General features: G+C 39.5%; 1 protein-coding gene and 1 pseudogene across 6 annotated transcripts in view; one reads left to right on the forward strand and one right to left on the reverse strand.

Moving 5' to 3' along the window:
- The first annotated feature begins 1,343 nt into the window (after nucleotides 1–1,343).
- LOC116758396 lies at nucleotides 1,344–1,902 on the forward strand (annotated as a pseudogene).
- A 6,396-nt stretch (nucleotides 1,903–8,298) lies between these two features.
- The window catches only part of LPXN (leupaxin), a 43,421-nt gene continuing 37,191 nt past the window's right edge, over nucleotides 8,299–14,528 (reverse strand). For all 6 annotated transcript variants that reach the window (XM_032639186.1, XM_032639189.1, XM_032639188.1 and 3 more), the window contains 2 exons: nucleotides 9,862–10,010; nucleotides 8,299–9,545 (listed from right to left, as the gene is read on the reverse strand). In XM_032639186.1, coding sequence (XP_032495077.1) covers nucleotides 9,276–9,545; nucleotides 9,862–10,010 — 419 coding nt within the window. In that variant the 3' untranslated portion in view covers nucleotides 8,299–9,275. The remainder of the gene's footprint in view (nucleotides 9,546–9,861; nucleotides 10,011–14,528) is intronic.

Raw genomic sequence — 14,528 nt, forward strand, 5'->3', positions numbered from 1 at the left:
CAAACTCATATTAGGGCTGAATGTGTGACTCTTCCTAGACTGTAAGCTCCTTGAAGTCAGAGACTAAGTCTTACTATCTTAGGTTTTCCCCTGGAACCTAGAACAGTCCTGTAAACAGTAATTGCCTACCAAATTATGCAAATCCTACCTGATTTTCTATTTAAGAAATTGGACTAGGAACAGGGATGTCATTTGAGGAGCTCACTTAGGGCAAATTTATTTGTCTTTAACTCACCAAACTAACATTCAGATCACCAGATGTGGTAATGTTAAAAAACACTGTATGCTTCTCATTAAGAATAAAAAAGGAAAATTATCTATTTGTAGATCTGCAAACCCTGAGGGCTTCTTTGTTAGTGAAAAATAAAAAAGAAACAGTTTAAACTGGTGCTTTGAAATATATCTCCCCCTTGCCTTTAAAGAGGAAACCAGCAGCCATCGGCTGTATCACAGCACATTTGCATATGTAAACTCATAGAAGATGGACCATCCTTATTCCTGAGGATAACACCTCATCTCAGCCTCCATCTCATCTGTCCCCTGTTGTATCTAGTTTGATTACCTTATTCATCTTAAGCCTCCGATATCTCCATCTCTGTGACCTTCGTCCTCTCAGCACACAAACATCCAAAAAATACTTCTCAACTCTGATTATCCTTAGAGCTACCCTTCTAACGCAGCTTTATCTTCCACAATATATCTCAAAAGAGATGTTCATGTCCACTGAGTGAATGAACAAAGAGATGATAAAAAGTCAAACGATATTGCACAAGGTAACAGAGCTAGTAAGCAGTAGAGCTGGACAGAAGCCTACACCTGAAGTCAAGACCCACATCATAAAGCTGCCCCCAGGGCTTCCCTGGTGGTGCAGTGGTAGAGAGTCCGCCTGCCGTTACAGGGGACACGGGTTCGTGTCCCGGTCTGGTAAGATCCCACGTGCCGCGGAGCAACGAAGCCGTGTGCCATACCTACTGAGCCTGTGCTCTAGAGCCCACGAGCCACAACTACTAGAGCCCGCGAGCCACAACTACTGAAGCCCGCACCCTCTAGGGCCCACATGCTGCAACTACTGAGCCCGTGAGCTGCAACTGCTGAAGCCCACGTGCCTAGAGCCTGTGCTCTGCAACAGTAGAAGCCACCTCAATGAGAAGCGCACACACCCCAGCGAGGAGTGGCCCCTGCTTGCCGCAACTATAAAGAAAAGCCCATGAACAGCAATGAAGACCTAATACAGCCAAAAAATAAAATAAACAAATAAATAAAAATAAAAATTGTAAAAAAAAAAGCTGTCACCGTATTTTAACTAAAGTTCAAATGCATCAGTCCCAAATGAGCCATAAACCCATGCCTTAGTGTGTTTACTTGAAGGAAATGGGTTTACTACTCGACAAGCAGAAATCATTGCATCTGCATTGGTCAAGATCCTGGAGGCCAACATGGATCTCATCTACAAAGATATGTCACCAAGATGTAGCAGGACATCATTCTTCAGCAGATAATGTCTCAGGTTGCTAAAGTGAAAAAGGATACAATTATTATGAAGAGGAGCAAATTTCCATTCTTCAAAGCAGAAAATGAGAGAATGAAACTTGAACTATATCAATTAAAACAAGTTATGGATGAAGCGATAAAAATCAGAACAGATACAAAATTAGATTTCCGTGTAGAAAAGAGCAGAATCAAAGAGCTGTATTCACTGAACAAAAGAAAGCTGTTGGTGATGAGAACAGAAATAGTGATAGTACATCTCAGCAAGATCAGACCCCCACTTAGACAGACACTGAGGTTGCTGGCCTCAAAACCATGCTAAAGTTGTACAAGCTTGATAATATTAAACAGCGAGCAGGGTCTATATTTATGTGGCTAATGGTAAGTCTGGGACTTTATGACCTGTGTATATAATAAAGTGTCTATTTAATAAAAAAAAAGGATCAAAATTTGCCTGTTGGTGAGTTTGGAATTAGATAACAGAATGAAGCCACCAAGCTTATGACCAGAAAGCATGTGGAATTGTATCTTTGCCACTGTATCCTTTTAATATTATGAACTGAATTGTGTCCCACCAAAGTCCATGTGTTGCTTTGCTGTTTATCTGAAACTAATGCAACATTGTAAATCAACTATACTTCGATTAAAAGAAAAAAAAAACTATGTGTTGAAGCCCTAATTCCCAATGTGTCTGTGTTTGGAGATAAGGCCTTCAAAGAGGTAATTTAGATTAAATGAGGCCATAAGGGTGGGACCCTAATCCGATAGGACCGTTGTTCTTATAAGAAGAGGCGGAGACACCAGGGAGACACATGCACAGAGGAAAGGACATGTGAGGACAACAGAGAGACGGTGGCTATCAGCGAGACAAGGAATGAGAACTTAGGAGACACCAAACCTGTCGACACCTGGATCTTGGACTTCCAGCCTCTAGAACTATAAGAAAATAAATTTCTGCTGTTTCAGTCATCCAGTCTGTGGTGTTTTGGTATAGCACCTCTGGCAAAACCAATACAAGTAATAATGATGCCTGAGAATTTCGCTTGAATTATGGTTAAGCCATTGACAGGCAGTGAACATCCTGGCCTTGGAAGGTTCCTGAACTCTTTTTCCTTGGTTCTGCTTCCTTAACCTGGGTTCGCTGTTTTCTATCTAGGGGAAGCAGCTAACTGGATGGATTTCCTGTGCCATGGAAATCATTCTGTCTTGAGCATCACTTTGTCAATATGTTGCTGCAAAGGAAGATTTTTAGCTCACACTGAAGCTCTTCTCCTAATCTCCCAGCATTTTCAATTCCATCAGCTTTCATCCTTATCCCTAAAAAAGATTTCTAAAATCATCCAAAAACAACTAAAAGCCTGCCATGGTTTCACAGTCTCCATGGAAATTCTGCAGGGGGAAGCTATACTGACTTCCTTGCATATCTCTTGGACTATTTTGTTAATGCCTTTTATGTATGGCTCTTGGAGGTTTACAAAGCTCTTTCGCACTTATTATCTTGGTTAATCCTCACAGCGAACCCACGTGGGAGGCATTATTACCCACATTGAGCATATTATGAAACTGAAGCTCGGAGAAGATAAATAGCTTAACTAATGTTTACATAATTTGTAAGTGGTACAATTGGCCTGTGAACTGTCTGATACCAAGGCTACAGTTCTTGCCACTATACCCCTAAACAACACAGGTTGCACCACTGGATCACCCTTCCTGCCCTGGTGCCCTCACTCATCCCTTGAAAATTCACCTCATGGGACATATTTCTGAGATGTATTTTACACTGTTGAAGTAAAGCCTAAGACAAAGCGTCCCAGGCAAGGGATACTAAACAGACATTGTCCTGGTTCTAGTGCTATCACTAAAATTGAGTGATCTTGGCCTATTCATGTAATTGATCATTTTTCCATAGGTAAAACGGAAATAATAATCCCATTGCCCACTCTCTTCCTCCCTAAATCCCCTCCGCCATTACTACACTAGCTGTAAGCTAGTGTAATGCATTAAGCTTTCTAGAACTGGGAACATTTTAAAATTCTGCAAACGAATGGCTTACGACCCATTCCAAATGTGATCATCAGTGACTCGAAGACCTTTCCAGTGAATTTTTTCTTACATGCTTACCTCCTTATAACTTTCCCCAACAGGTGCTCTAAATTTCCGTATCTGGTGGTACTCATGGCCAGGGGCACGCTGATGCTTCCTACTGCAAGCACCTGTGACTCAGACTAAAGGCTTTCTTTGGTCAGAAGCATGTCCAGCTTGCATAGAGGGAGGCAGAGGCAGGGGGAGGGGGGACTAGAAGGCATCCCACGTGGTCTACAATAAACCTCAGAGGGCACGAAGAGTGTTAAGCTCCAACTTCCCCAGCAGCAACCTGTTCATTAACGAACGCTGAATTGGCCCTTTGCTGTCTCATTCCCTCGCCCCCCCCCCACCTGTACATCCAGCAACACCCTCCTAAATAGACTATTGCACACGAATTCTAGTCTCAGGGTCCACTTCTAGGAAAACCCAAACTAAAAGACACTCCAGGATGAAAGGTAGTGTCCCCAGGCAATTTGCATAAGGGAATTAACTGAGTAACAGGATCCCCATTACAACCACTGTTCCCCACAGAGTGTGTTGTACGTCACCCTTCATGTTTCCTTCTTTACTGGAAGCTCTGGAAATTTCACCTTGTCCAACTCACAAGTTCTCTTGTATATCCCATAACTTTCTCCCCTCCTTCTTTCCCTCTCTTTCAAAATTTTCAGATTATTTTAGGAAAATGTCTCTCTCTCTAAGCTCCCTTTTAAACTATTTTTCACTACAAATACACAGCATTACAGTAACATTAAAGATCTACTTATTTTCTATGCAGGGGCACTAGACAAAGGAGCATATATAACATGATTTTCAACACATTTTTGCATCTCAGAGGATGGCAGCACCCTTCCCTCTTTTTTGCCCCCTTAGTGATATTGATACACATTACTCAACTTTACTAACAAATTGGACAGGAACAAGAAGTTTGTTTTCTAAATATATGAGCTATGCACAGGATGCCTCAGACTTAAAATACAGCCTTTCACTGTGCTCTAATGTAAAAAGTACTGGGCAGTGAGCAGATAGTTTTTTGGTCTATTTGTTTTTCGTGGTGACATGCAGTGTACGTTCTGTACCACTATAGCGTTTACTTGCTCATTTATTCATTTTTTCACAATACTTTAAGTTTACAAAAGAAAGAATATGTCTGTTCTGCTTACTCAATTAATTGGTGACACAATTCCAACTCAAATCGGCTGAGGCGAAAAAAGAAAAGTTACAGCTTCCCAGTCTGAAGCTAAGATGCTGATATGCTAAGACTGAGTGGCTCAAAAAAAAGAAGACGTTGCCTCTCCATTATTTATCTCTACTTTCCTCTGTGTAGGCTTCGTTCTCAGGCTCCCCAAGTGATGCTAAAGATACTGCTTCTCAGCAGCAAAGGGCTTTAAATATCCTCCGAGCCAGAATCCTAAACAAATCAGGGGCCTCTTTCCCAATAATTCCAGGGAAGGTCCTGGGGAGCAATCTGATTGGCTTTGCTAGGGTCACATATCTACCCCTGATCCAATCACCTTGATCAAGAAGAACAAAGAACATTTACTGGTCAGGCCTGAGCCTTGGAGCTGAGCGTAAAGTCAGCCCCACCTAAGCACATGGACTGAAAAATGGGAGCCATGCAGTTCCTTGTGGAGAAACTAGACTGAAAAAAATGATGCTGAGAAATGTACTTCCATTCTATTTCATATCCCCAGTTAGCCCCGTCATATAATGCAACATAGCATATCAAAGTCCAAAGGCAATAAAATCCAAAATCAAATTGTCTCACCAACTCTGAGCTAAAGTTTACAGGAAGTAAAGTCCTGTCTGATTTGTTCATTCTCAGCTATAGGAGTTGTATCATTTACACCCGTGATCTGAGATATCTCTCACTGGAATTGGGATAGTTTTCCCAGGCAGAAATGTTATTCCTAGAATGCAATATTTGTTGAGATTTGGTGATACCTAAAATAGGGAGGCAAGATGGACTGCTCTCGCCAGGATGCCAGAATGTCTATGCAAGTATCAGAGTCCATGGCCTGTCAACCTAAATGCAGTTACGAGATGTCTTTTCACAGGAAGTTGATTTAAACACTATGCATTTACCATAACTGGGGAGGAGGAACCTCCTCCATTAACAGTATTTTACCGAATAGATTGAGACATTGCTGCCTCTGGGCAAAATTATACATTTGTAACAAGCACAACTCCAGCACCAGCACTGATCTGAGGCTTCTTTCTTCCTCCTCCAGGGGATCCCAGTAGATTTCCATTTCCCCTTTGACCTCTGGGTTCTCAGCACTTACATGCTGCCCTGATGGAGAGTTTTATCTAATAACACAACCTCCACAATATTTTGAGGGTAAGTAGTCACCTTTTTAGCTTCATATTTTAGGTGGCTGCCACCTCTGCCCTTATTAAGGACCTGCTCACACCTGAGACATTTGCCCCTGGAGAGAGTTGTCACTCCTTCTCACCTTTATTTCAGCTAGATCTCCCTTCTCAGATTCTCACACTGAAGCTGCTTTTTGATGTTTCTTAATGCCGTGCCCCGCCCCACCCACCCCCCAGGGCCTAGGGAAGGTCAGTATCTCTGCCATATGTTGCTTTTAACATCCTGTTCCTGGCTCTCCTCTGCTTTTACATCCTGTAAAGTTCTCAGGCATGTTCCCTCAGGGCACTGGAAAGATCTAGTTTACCTTCCATGTTATCTTGAAACTCAGAAGCTCTTTAATATTTTTGTTTTCGAACATAGAGTCATATAAATTCAAGATTGCCCTCTTTTTACCAGTACCCAGATATTTCAATATTCACATCTCCTCCACAGAGCCCCTGTGTTTTTAGAAACTTAGTCCTGCCCCTAACTCTGGAAATGATCTAGTCTGGTTTAAGGCAAGCTGCGTAGTACAAGTCCCCAGCAAAAATCACTGGTGGGTATGTGACCTAGGCTAGTACAGTTAGGATGATCTCAGGACTTTTGCTTGCAAAGATAGAGAAAAGTACTCTCTCTCCCTCTGCTGGTCACAAACAGGGAGCCTGTAGCCAGCAGCCATCCTACAAGGTTACGTGCTAGAACTCGTATAGAAAAATGATTGCCATCTTTATCAACGTATCACCTTGGAGGACTCTGTACTTATTCCAAACAATCATTGGCCAAACCGAGGATTTCCTCCTTGAGAACAGAGTTCCCAATCTATGGCACATTCTTTTATAAAAATATATAGCCTCACAGGTGGGAAAAACCTGTCTTTTGAGGGTAGGTTTTACATTTTTCTTTAAATTAATTTTTATTGGAGTATGGTTGCTTTACAATGTCGTGTTAGCCTCCACTGCACCACAAAATGAATCAGCCATACACATACAGGTATCCCCTCCCTTTTGGACTTCCCTCCCATTTAGGTTACCACAGTGCATTAGGTAGAGTTCCCTGTGTTTATATTTTAAAAGCTATAACTTACTCAGAACCAAGAGTCAACAGGTATATATCAGTGTGATAATAGTATTTTTATAAACAGGCGAGCTTTAAAATTTTGAGTGGTTTCCTTGTTGCTAAAACCCTGGTCCTGAAGGCAGCATCTCCTTTTGAACAAATATATAACCACTTACTTTCATTATGAAAAGAAAAAGTTTGCACTTCTTAATTTCACCTTAGTAAACTCTGGTTTTTCTTCGAAACTTTTAAATGCATAGATTCTACTGAAATCTCAAAACAGCTAATCCTTAAAAAAAAAAAGTCAGCCCCTGAATGTTCTTTCTTAAGGGTTAAAACCCAAGTTTCCTTTGTCAAATTCCCAAAGCAACCATATTAACATCTGCAAATGACATCACAGAGTCACATGCAGTAAAGAGGATGTTTAGAGATCGGACATATATTTTGCTTAGTCTGGTTCTCAGCCAGCCCAACAGGACAAAAACCCAGCTGCTGGCTCACTACCTGGGTGACCTCCCACGTAGTTTGGATGCCTTTGGAGTTCCCATTTTATAGAATTAACTGTTACTACTTCCTTTTAATTTTCAAAAGCCCCTTATCATCCGTTCCAATAAAGGAGACCAAAATGATACAGCTTAGCAAGAATCATTAATCCATTTCAGTTCTCCAAGAGATTCTGGGCCCACATTAATAATCTAAAGACACCAACTTCAGCCCTATTTTTAAAAATACCTCCAGTGAAGGAGTTTTCCTCAGTAATTAAAAAAAATTTTTTTTAATATATTGATTTATTTATTTTTGGCTGCGTTGTGTCTTCGTTGCTGCATGGGCTTTCTCTAGTTGCTGCTAGTGGTGGCAATTCTTCGTTGCGGTGCGCAGGCTTCTCACTGCGGTGCTTCTCTTGTTGCAGAGCAAGGCTCTAGGCGCGTGGGCTTCAGTAGTTGTGGCTCGTGGGCTCGGTAGTTGTGGATCGCGGGCCCTAGAGAGCAGGCTCAGTAGCTGTGGCACACAGGCTTAGTTGCTCCACAGCATGTGGGATCTTCCTGGACCAGGGCTCGAACCCGTGTCCCCGGAATCGGCAGGTGGACTCTCAACCACTGCGCCACCAGGGAAGCCCTGTACAATTTTACTTATAATATTTTTCAGAGGAAAAAATAATTAAGTGGAGATTTTTTTTAGGTGGGCCTGGGATTTCCTAATTCTAACTGGAAAATGGTGAAATGAGGTTTTATAGCATCTTTCTTCAGAGATGCTCTAAGAACAGCCATCTTGTTTGTCTTTATGAGAAAACTATGAATTAAGGAAGATGCATGTTTCATTTTTTCAAACAGCTTTATTGAGATATAATTGATATACAAGAAAATTGGACAAATAGATACAAATTTATGAGTTTGGAGATATGCATACACATGCAAGTATGAATTTGGGATTGCCTAGTGGAAATCACTTTTTCCATAGGTAAACAAAGTGATGAAAAACTTTTAAGAAGCTTTGCCGTCTTTTAATCAATCACCAAAGTGCAAAAAATAAAATAAAGTGAAGGTTATGAGCCCAAATTAAGAGAAAAGTTAGTGGCTAGGAGTCCCCGCTTTTAATTTCTTTTGATTTAAACGAAGTGTCCATTGTATGGAAGTAAACAAGAGGATGGTACAAATTTAGTTGTACATTGTGCCTAGTATATAACATGGGAAGCAGAAAGTTTATTTACCAAAGTAATATGACATTGAGTCACTAAAACCATAAGCTACTTTATCAATGATGTCAGTATTCAAAGTTGTCCAGTTAAAAATCTACTTTCTCTTGAAAAAGAAATACGCTGAAAGGAAATGCAAGGAGCTTAAGAGTGATATCATGATTCCCAGCAGCAAGAATAAAGTCTGCAGCAGTGATTGTGAGAAAGTGAGTCACAGGGAAACGCGGGTAGCTTAAAAGACCCAGTTACGAGGGCCAGAAAAGAGAATATCTGAGTAGAGTCATCATAGGGGTGAAGATGGAGAAATGTGAGTAAACCAGTGTGGAATGAATGTGTGCATGTGGAAAATACATCTGCAGAGGCACTAGACAGCAGGTCCCAGATCTAAATTCAAGTACCTGATAAAACAAAAAGTAAGACTTTAAATCAAAACTTAATACCACAAGCCTAGTCGTGTAACATCTAGACGTTCCCTTATTTGTTCATCACCCTTGCTTTCTCTGTAAGCCTATTGAGTAGAAGGTCGGTAAGTACAAATGCACTCTTTCCTCTCTTGGTTTAAATTTTATAGCAAATCAGAAGAGGGTGTAGATATAGCTGAGATTACAGTGGGAAGAGCTTATTGAAGCAGGGTTGACAGTAGGTCTTGTCATTCTGCTCTCTGAAGATTCCCTTCGACAGCTGCGTCAGGCAGAAAGCACATACAAAGTGCTCAGGATGGAACTTGTAGCCCATGGCACTGATGCAGCGACCAGCGATGGGCTGCCCACACCCGTGGCAAAGGGTTCCTCGGCGGTGATGGTAGTGGAGTTCACAGAAGGGACGTCCGTCCAGTTCAAAGAAGGAGCCAGTAGAAAAACTGCTAAAGCAGTCCTGGGTGGGGTGGTGGAGAGAAGAAAAAGAAAAGGGAGGCAGATGTCAAGCAGTAAAAGCATCAGCAAAACTTCAGCCTTGAAATCCCTGCCAGTTTCCTGCCAGTGCAGGAATTCACTTGGGTTCTTGACAGACAGAGGCTAGAATATTGCGAGACAGACAAGCAAGTGCCCACAATGGAGGCTGTGTTTTGTGTTCCTTTTAAGAAGGCCCCTGTCAAGTTCTCATCCCGAGCTGTGAACCCTCTTACCAGCTGCCTCTCAGAAAGGAGAACCCTGACTTTCCCTAAATCCAAGAGATAAGTGAGTATACAGACCCCACAGACAAAGCACTCTGGGTGCCAGACAGTGTCCATGGCTGAAAGGTAGTTTTCCAGCACTGGGCGGTTGCAGCCACCACACTTGGGTGAGAACATGGCTAAGAAATCCTTCCGGCAATACGGCTTCTTGTCCTTCTCATGAAAGCCTGGAGAGAGAAAAATCAAGGGTTTACTACTGCACTGTGAGACCTTAAACCAAGTTAGAGACTGAGAAGAGGCCAATAATTTAAACTCTCCCAAACTCAGGGTCTTCATATTCAAAATGGTGCTAATAGATACCTACCCCAAAGGGCTCTTAGAAGAAATATATGAGATAATGCAGGTAAAGTGTTTCCGTATTGTGCCTGGTTCATACTAAGCATTTAATAAGCATTAAGGTCTATTCCTCCTCAGTGCCTTTGTACTGAGTATTCCCTCAGCCTGTACAGTTCTGCCCCAGGCCTTGATATGGCTGGCTTCACCTTGTGTTTCAGAAATCAGCTCAAATATCATCTTATCAGAGAGGCATCTCTTTAGCCTGTATCTACACTTCATCTTTTTTATTGTCTTTATAACATTTTCCATTATATGAAATTTTGTGGTCTGTCGTACATCAATGGAACATTTGCTCTGAAAGAAACTAGATATTGTTGCTCTGGTCACATTATATCCCTAGTGCCTAATATTTAAAAATAAAGTACTATTAAGTAATAATTTCCAAATCGATGCAAGATCTAAATATAATAGTGAAAACCCTACAAATACTTGAATTAAATATGGATAGGTTTCTCTTTAATCGAGGAATGAGAAAATTGTAATAAAAACGGCTCACATTTAAAAAGCAAGTTAGAGACTAATAAATTTAGCTACATTAAAAATACATATGAATGACTTATGCATGACGAAAAAATATCATAAGCAAAGACAAAGACAAAGGACAAACTGAGGAAAATATCTGCTAATTATATCTCAGAAAAATATAGTTAATACAAGAGTTCCTAACTGGATGCATGATTTAAAGTATTGTTTTATAAAATTTTTAAAAATATAAAATAAAATAGAAAAAAGAACAATCCCTAAAAGTTAAATTAAGTTTAAGCAAATTAACTTAACTGTATATCAAATTGATGATATGACTAAAGAAAGGCAATGATTCATTCATGTGGCTTTAAAAAACAGTATCTTGACTGTATAGTCATACTGGATCTATCCTAAAGACAAAAAGAGCTACAAAGAAATTTTAAGCTTTTTTCAATAATCTTGTATTTGCAACATTTATATTGATTTCTTTAAAATAATATGGGTAGATTTATAAGAAAGCAAATAATCAGTTATAGTAATTTGGTAATACCCTTGCTAGGCAAGGTTTTCAGTGTGAAAAAAGATACAAGCATAATATAAAACAATTTCAGTAAAGGAAAAACACCTGTAATCTTATATTAGAAAGATCAGTATAGAGATAGTCTCATCCACCAGAGGGCAGACAGCAGAAGCAAGAAGAACTACAATCCAGCAGCCTGTGGAACAAAAACCACATTCACAGAAAGATAGACAAGATGAAAAGGCAGAGGGCTATGTACCAGATGAAGGAACAAGATAAAACCCCAGAAAAACAACTAAATGAAATGGAGATAGGCAATCTTCCAGAAAAAGAATTCAGAAAATGATAGTGAAGATGATCCAGGACCTCAGAAAAAGAATGGAGGCAAAGATCGAGAAGATGAAAGAAATGTTTAACAAAGATCTAGAAGAATTAAAGAACAAACAAACAGAGATGAACAATACGATAACTGAAATGAAAAATACACTAGAAGGAATCAATAGCAGAATAACTGAGGCAGAAGAACGGATAAGTGACCTGGAAAACAGAATGGTGGAATTCACTGCTGTGGAACAGAATAAAGAAAAAAGAATGAAAAGAAATGAAGACAGCCTAAGAGATCTCTGGGACAACATTAAACGCAACAACATTCGCATTATAGGGGTCCCAGAAGGAGAAGAGAGAAAGGACCCGAGAAAATATTTGAAGACATTATGGTCGAAAACTTCCCTAATATGGGAAAGGAAATAGTCATCCAAGTCCAGGAAGAACAGCGAGTCCCATATAGGAGAAACCTGAGGAGAAACGTGCCAAGACACACAGTAATCAAATTGGCAAGTATTAAAGACAAAGAAAAATTATTGAAAGCAGCAAGGAAAAAAAGGACAAATAACATACAAGGGAACTCCCATAAGGTTAACAGCTGACTTCTCAGCAGAAACTCTACAAGCCAGAAGGGAGTGGCATGATATACTTAAAGTGATGAAAGGGAAGAACCTACAACCAAGATTACTCTACCCAGCAAGGATCTCATTCAGATTCGATGGAGAAATCAAAAGCTTTACAGACAAGCAAAAGCTAAGAGAATTCAGCACCACCAAACCAGCTCTACAACAAATACTAAAGGAACTTCGCTAAGTGGGAAACACAAGAGAAGAAAACGACATACAAAAACAAAACCCAAACAGTTAAGAAAATGGTAATAGGAACATACATATCGATAATTACCTTAAACATGAATGGATTAAATGCTCCAACCAAAAGATACAGGCTCGCTGAATGGATACAAAAACAGGACCCATATATATGCTGTCTACAAGAGACCCATTTCAGACCTAGGGACACATACAGACTGAAAGTGAGGGGATGGAAAAAGATATTCCATGCAAATGGAAATCAAAAGAAAGCTGACGTAGCAATACTAATATAAGATAAATAGACTTTAAAATAAAGAATGTTACAAGAGACAAGGACACTACATATTGATCAACGGATCAATCCAAGTAGAAGATATATCAGTTATAAATATATATGCACCCAACATAGGAGCACCTCAATACATAAGGCAACTGCTAACAGCTATAAAAGAGGAAATCGACAGTTAACACAATAATACTGGGGGACTTTAACAGCTCACTTACACCAATGGACAGACCATCCAGACAGAAACAAAAGCTTTAAATGACACAATAGACCAGACAGATTTAATTGATATTTATAGGACATTCCATCCAAAAATAGCAGGTTACACTTTCTTCTCAAGTGCGCACAGAACATTCTCCAGGATAGATCACATCTCGGGTCACAAATCAAGCCTCAGTAAATTTAAGAAAATTGAAATCATATCAAGCATCTTTTCTGACCACAATGCTATGAGATTAGAAATCAATTATAGGGAAAAAAACGTAAAAAACACAAACACATGGAGGCTAAACAATACGTTACTAAATAACCAAGAGATCACTGAAGAAATCAAAGAGGAAATCAAAAAATACCTAGAGACAAATGACAATGAAAACATGACGATCCAAAACCTATGGGATGCAGCAAAAGCAGTTCTAAGAGGGAAGTTTATAGCTATACAAGCCTACCTCAAGAAACAAGAAAAATGTCAAATGAACAATCGAATGTTACATCTAAAGGAACTAGAGAAAGAAGAACAAACAAAACCCAAAGTTATCAGAAGGAAAGAAATCATAAAGATCAGAGCAGAAATAAATGAAATAGAAACAAAGAAAACAATAGCAAAGATCAATGAAACTAAAAGCTGGTTCTTTGAGAAGATAAACTTGATAAACCATTAGCCAGACTCATCAAGAAAAAGAGGGAGGACTCAAATCAATAAAATTAGAAATGAAAAAGAAGAAATTACAACAGACAATGCAGAAATACAAAGCATCCTAAGAGATTACTAAAAGCAACTCCATGCCAATAAAGTGTACAACCTGGACGAACTGGACAAATTCTTAGAAAGGTATAACCTTCCAAGACTGTACCAGGAAGAAATAGAAAATATGAACACACTAATAACAAGTAATGAAATTGAAACTGGGATTAAAAATCTTCCAACAAACAAAAGTCCAGGACCAGATGGCTTCACAGGTGAATTCTATCAAACATTTAGAGACGAGCTAACACTCATCCTTCTCAAACTCTTCCAAAAAATTGCGGAGGAAGGAACACTCTAAAACTCATTCTACGAGGCCACCATCACCCTGATACCAAAACCAGACAAAGATACTACAAAAAAAGAAAATTACAGACCAATATCACTGATGAACATAGATGCAAAAATCCTCAACAAAATACTAGCAAACAGAATCCAACAACACATTAAAAGGATCATATACCACGATCAAGTGGGATTTATCCCAGGGATGCAAGGATTCTTCAATATATGCAAATCAATCAATGTGATACACCATATTAACAAATTGAAGAATAAAAACCATATGATCATCTCAATAGATGTAAAAAAAGCTTTTGACAGAATTCAACACCCATTTATGATAAAAACTCTCCAGTAAGTGGGCATAGAGGGAACCTGCTTCAACATAATAAAGGCCATATATGACAAACCCATAGCAAACATCATTCTCAATGGTGAAAAACTGAAAGCATTTCCACTAAGATTGGGCATAAGACAAGGATGTCCATTCTAGCCACTCTTATTCAACATAGTTTTAGAAGTCCTAGCCACGGCAAACAGAGAAGAAAAAGCAATAAGAGGAATACAGATTGGAAAAGAAGAAGTAAAACTGTCACTGCTTGCCAATGACATAATACAATACATAGAGAATTCTAAAGATGCCACCAGAAAACTACTAGAACTAATCAATGAATTTGGTAAGGTTGCAGGATACAA

Source organism: Phocoena sinus, chromosome 8 (genome assembly GCF_008692025.1).
Source record: "Phocoena sinus isolate mPhoSin1 chromosome 8, mPhoSin1.pri, whole genome shotgun sequence".
In the NCBI taxonomy this organism is placed as follows: Eukaryota; Metazoa; Chordata; class Mammalia; order Artiodactyla; family Phocoenidae; genus Phocoena; species Phocoena sinus.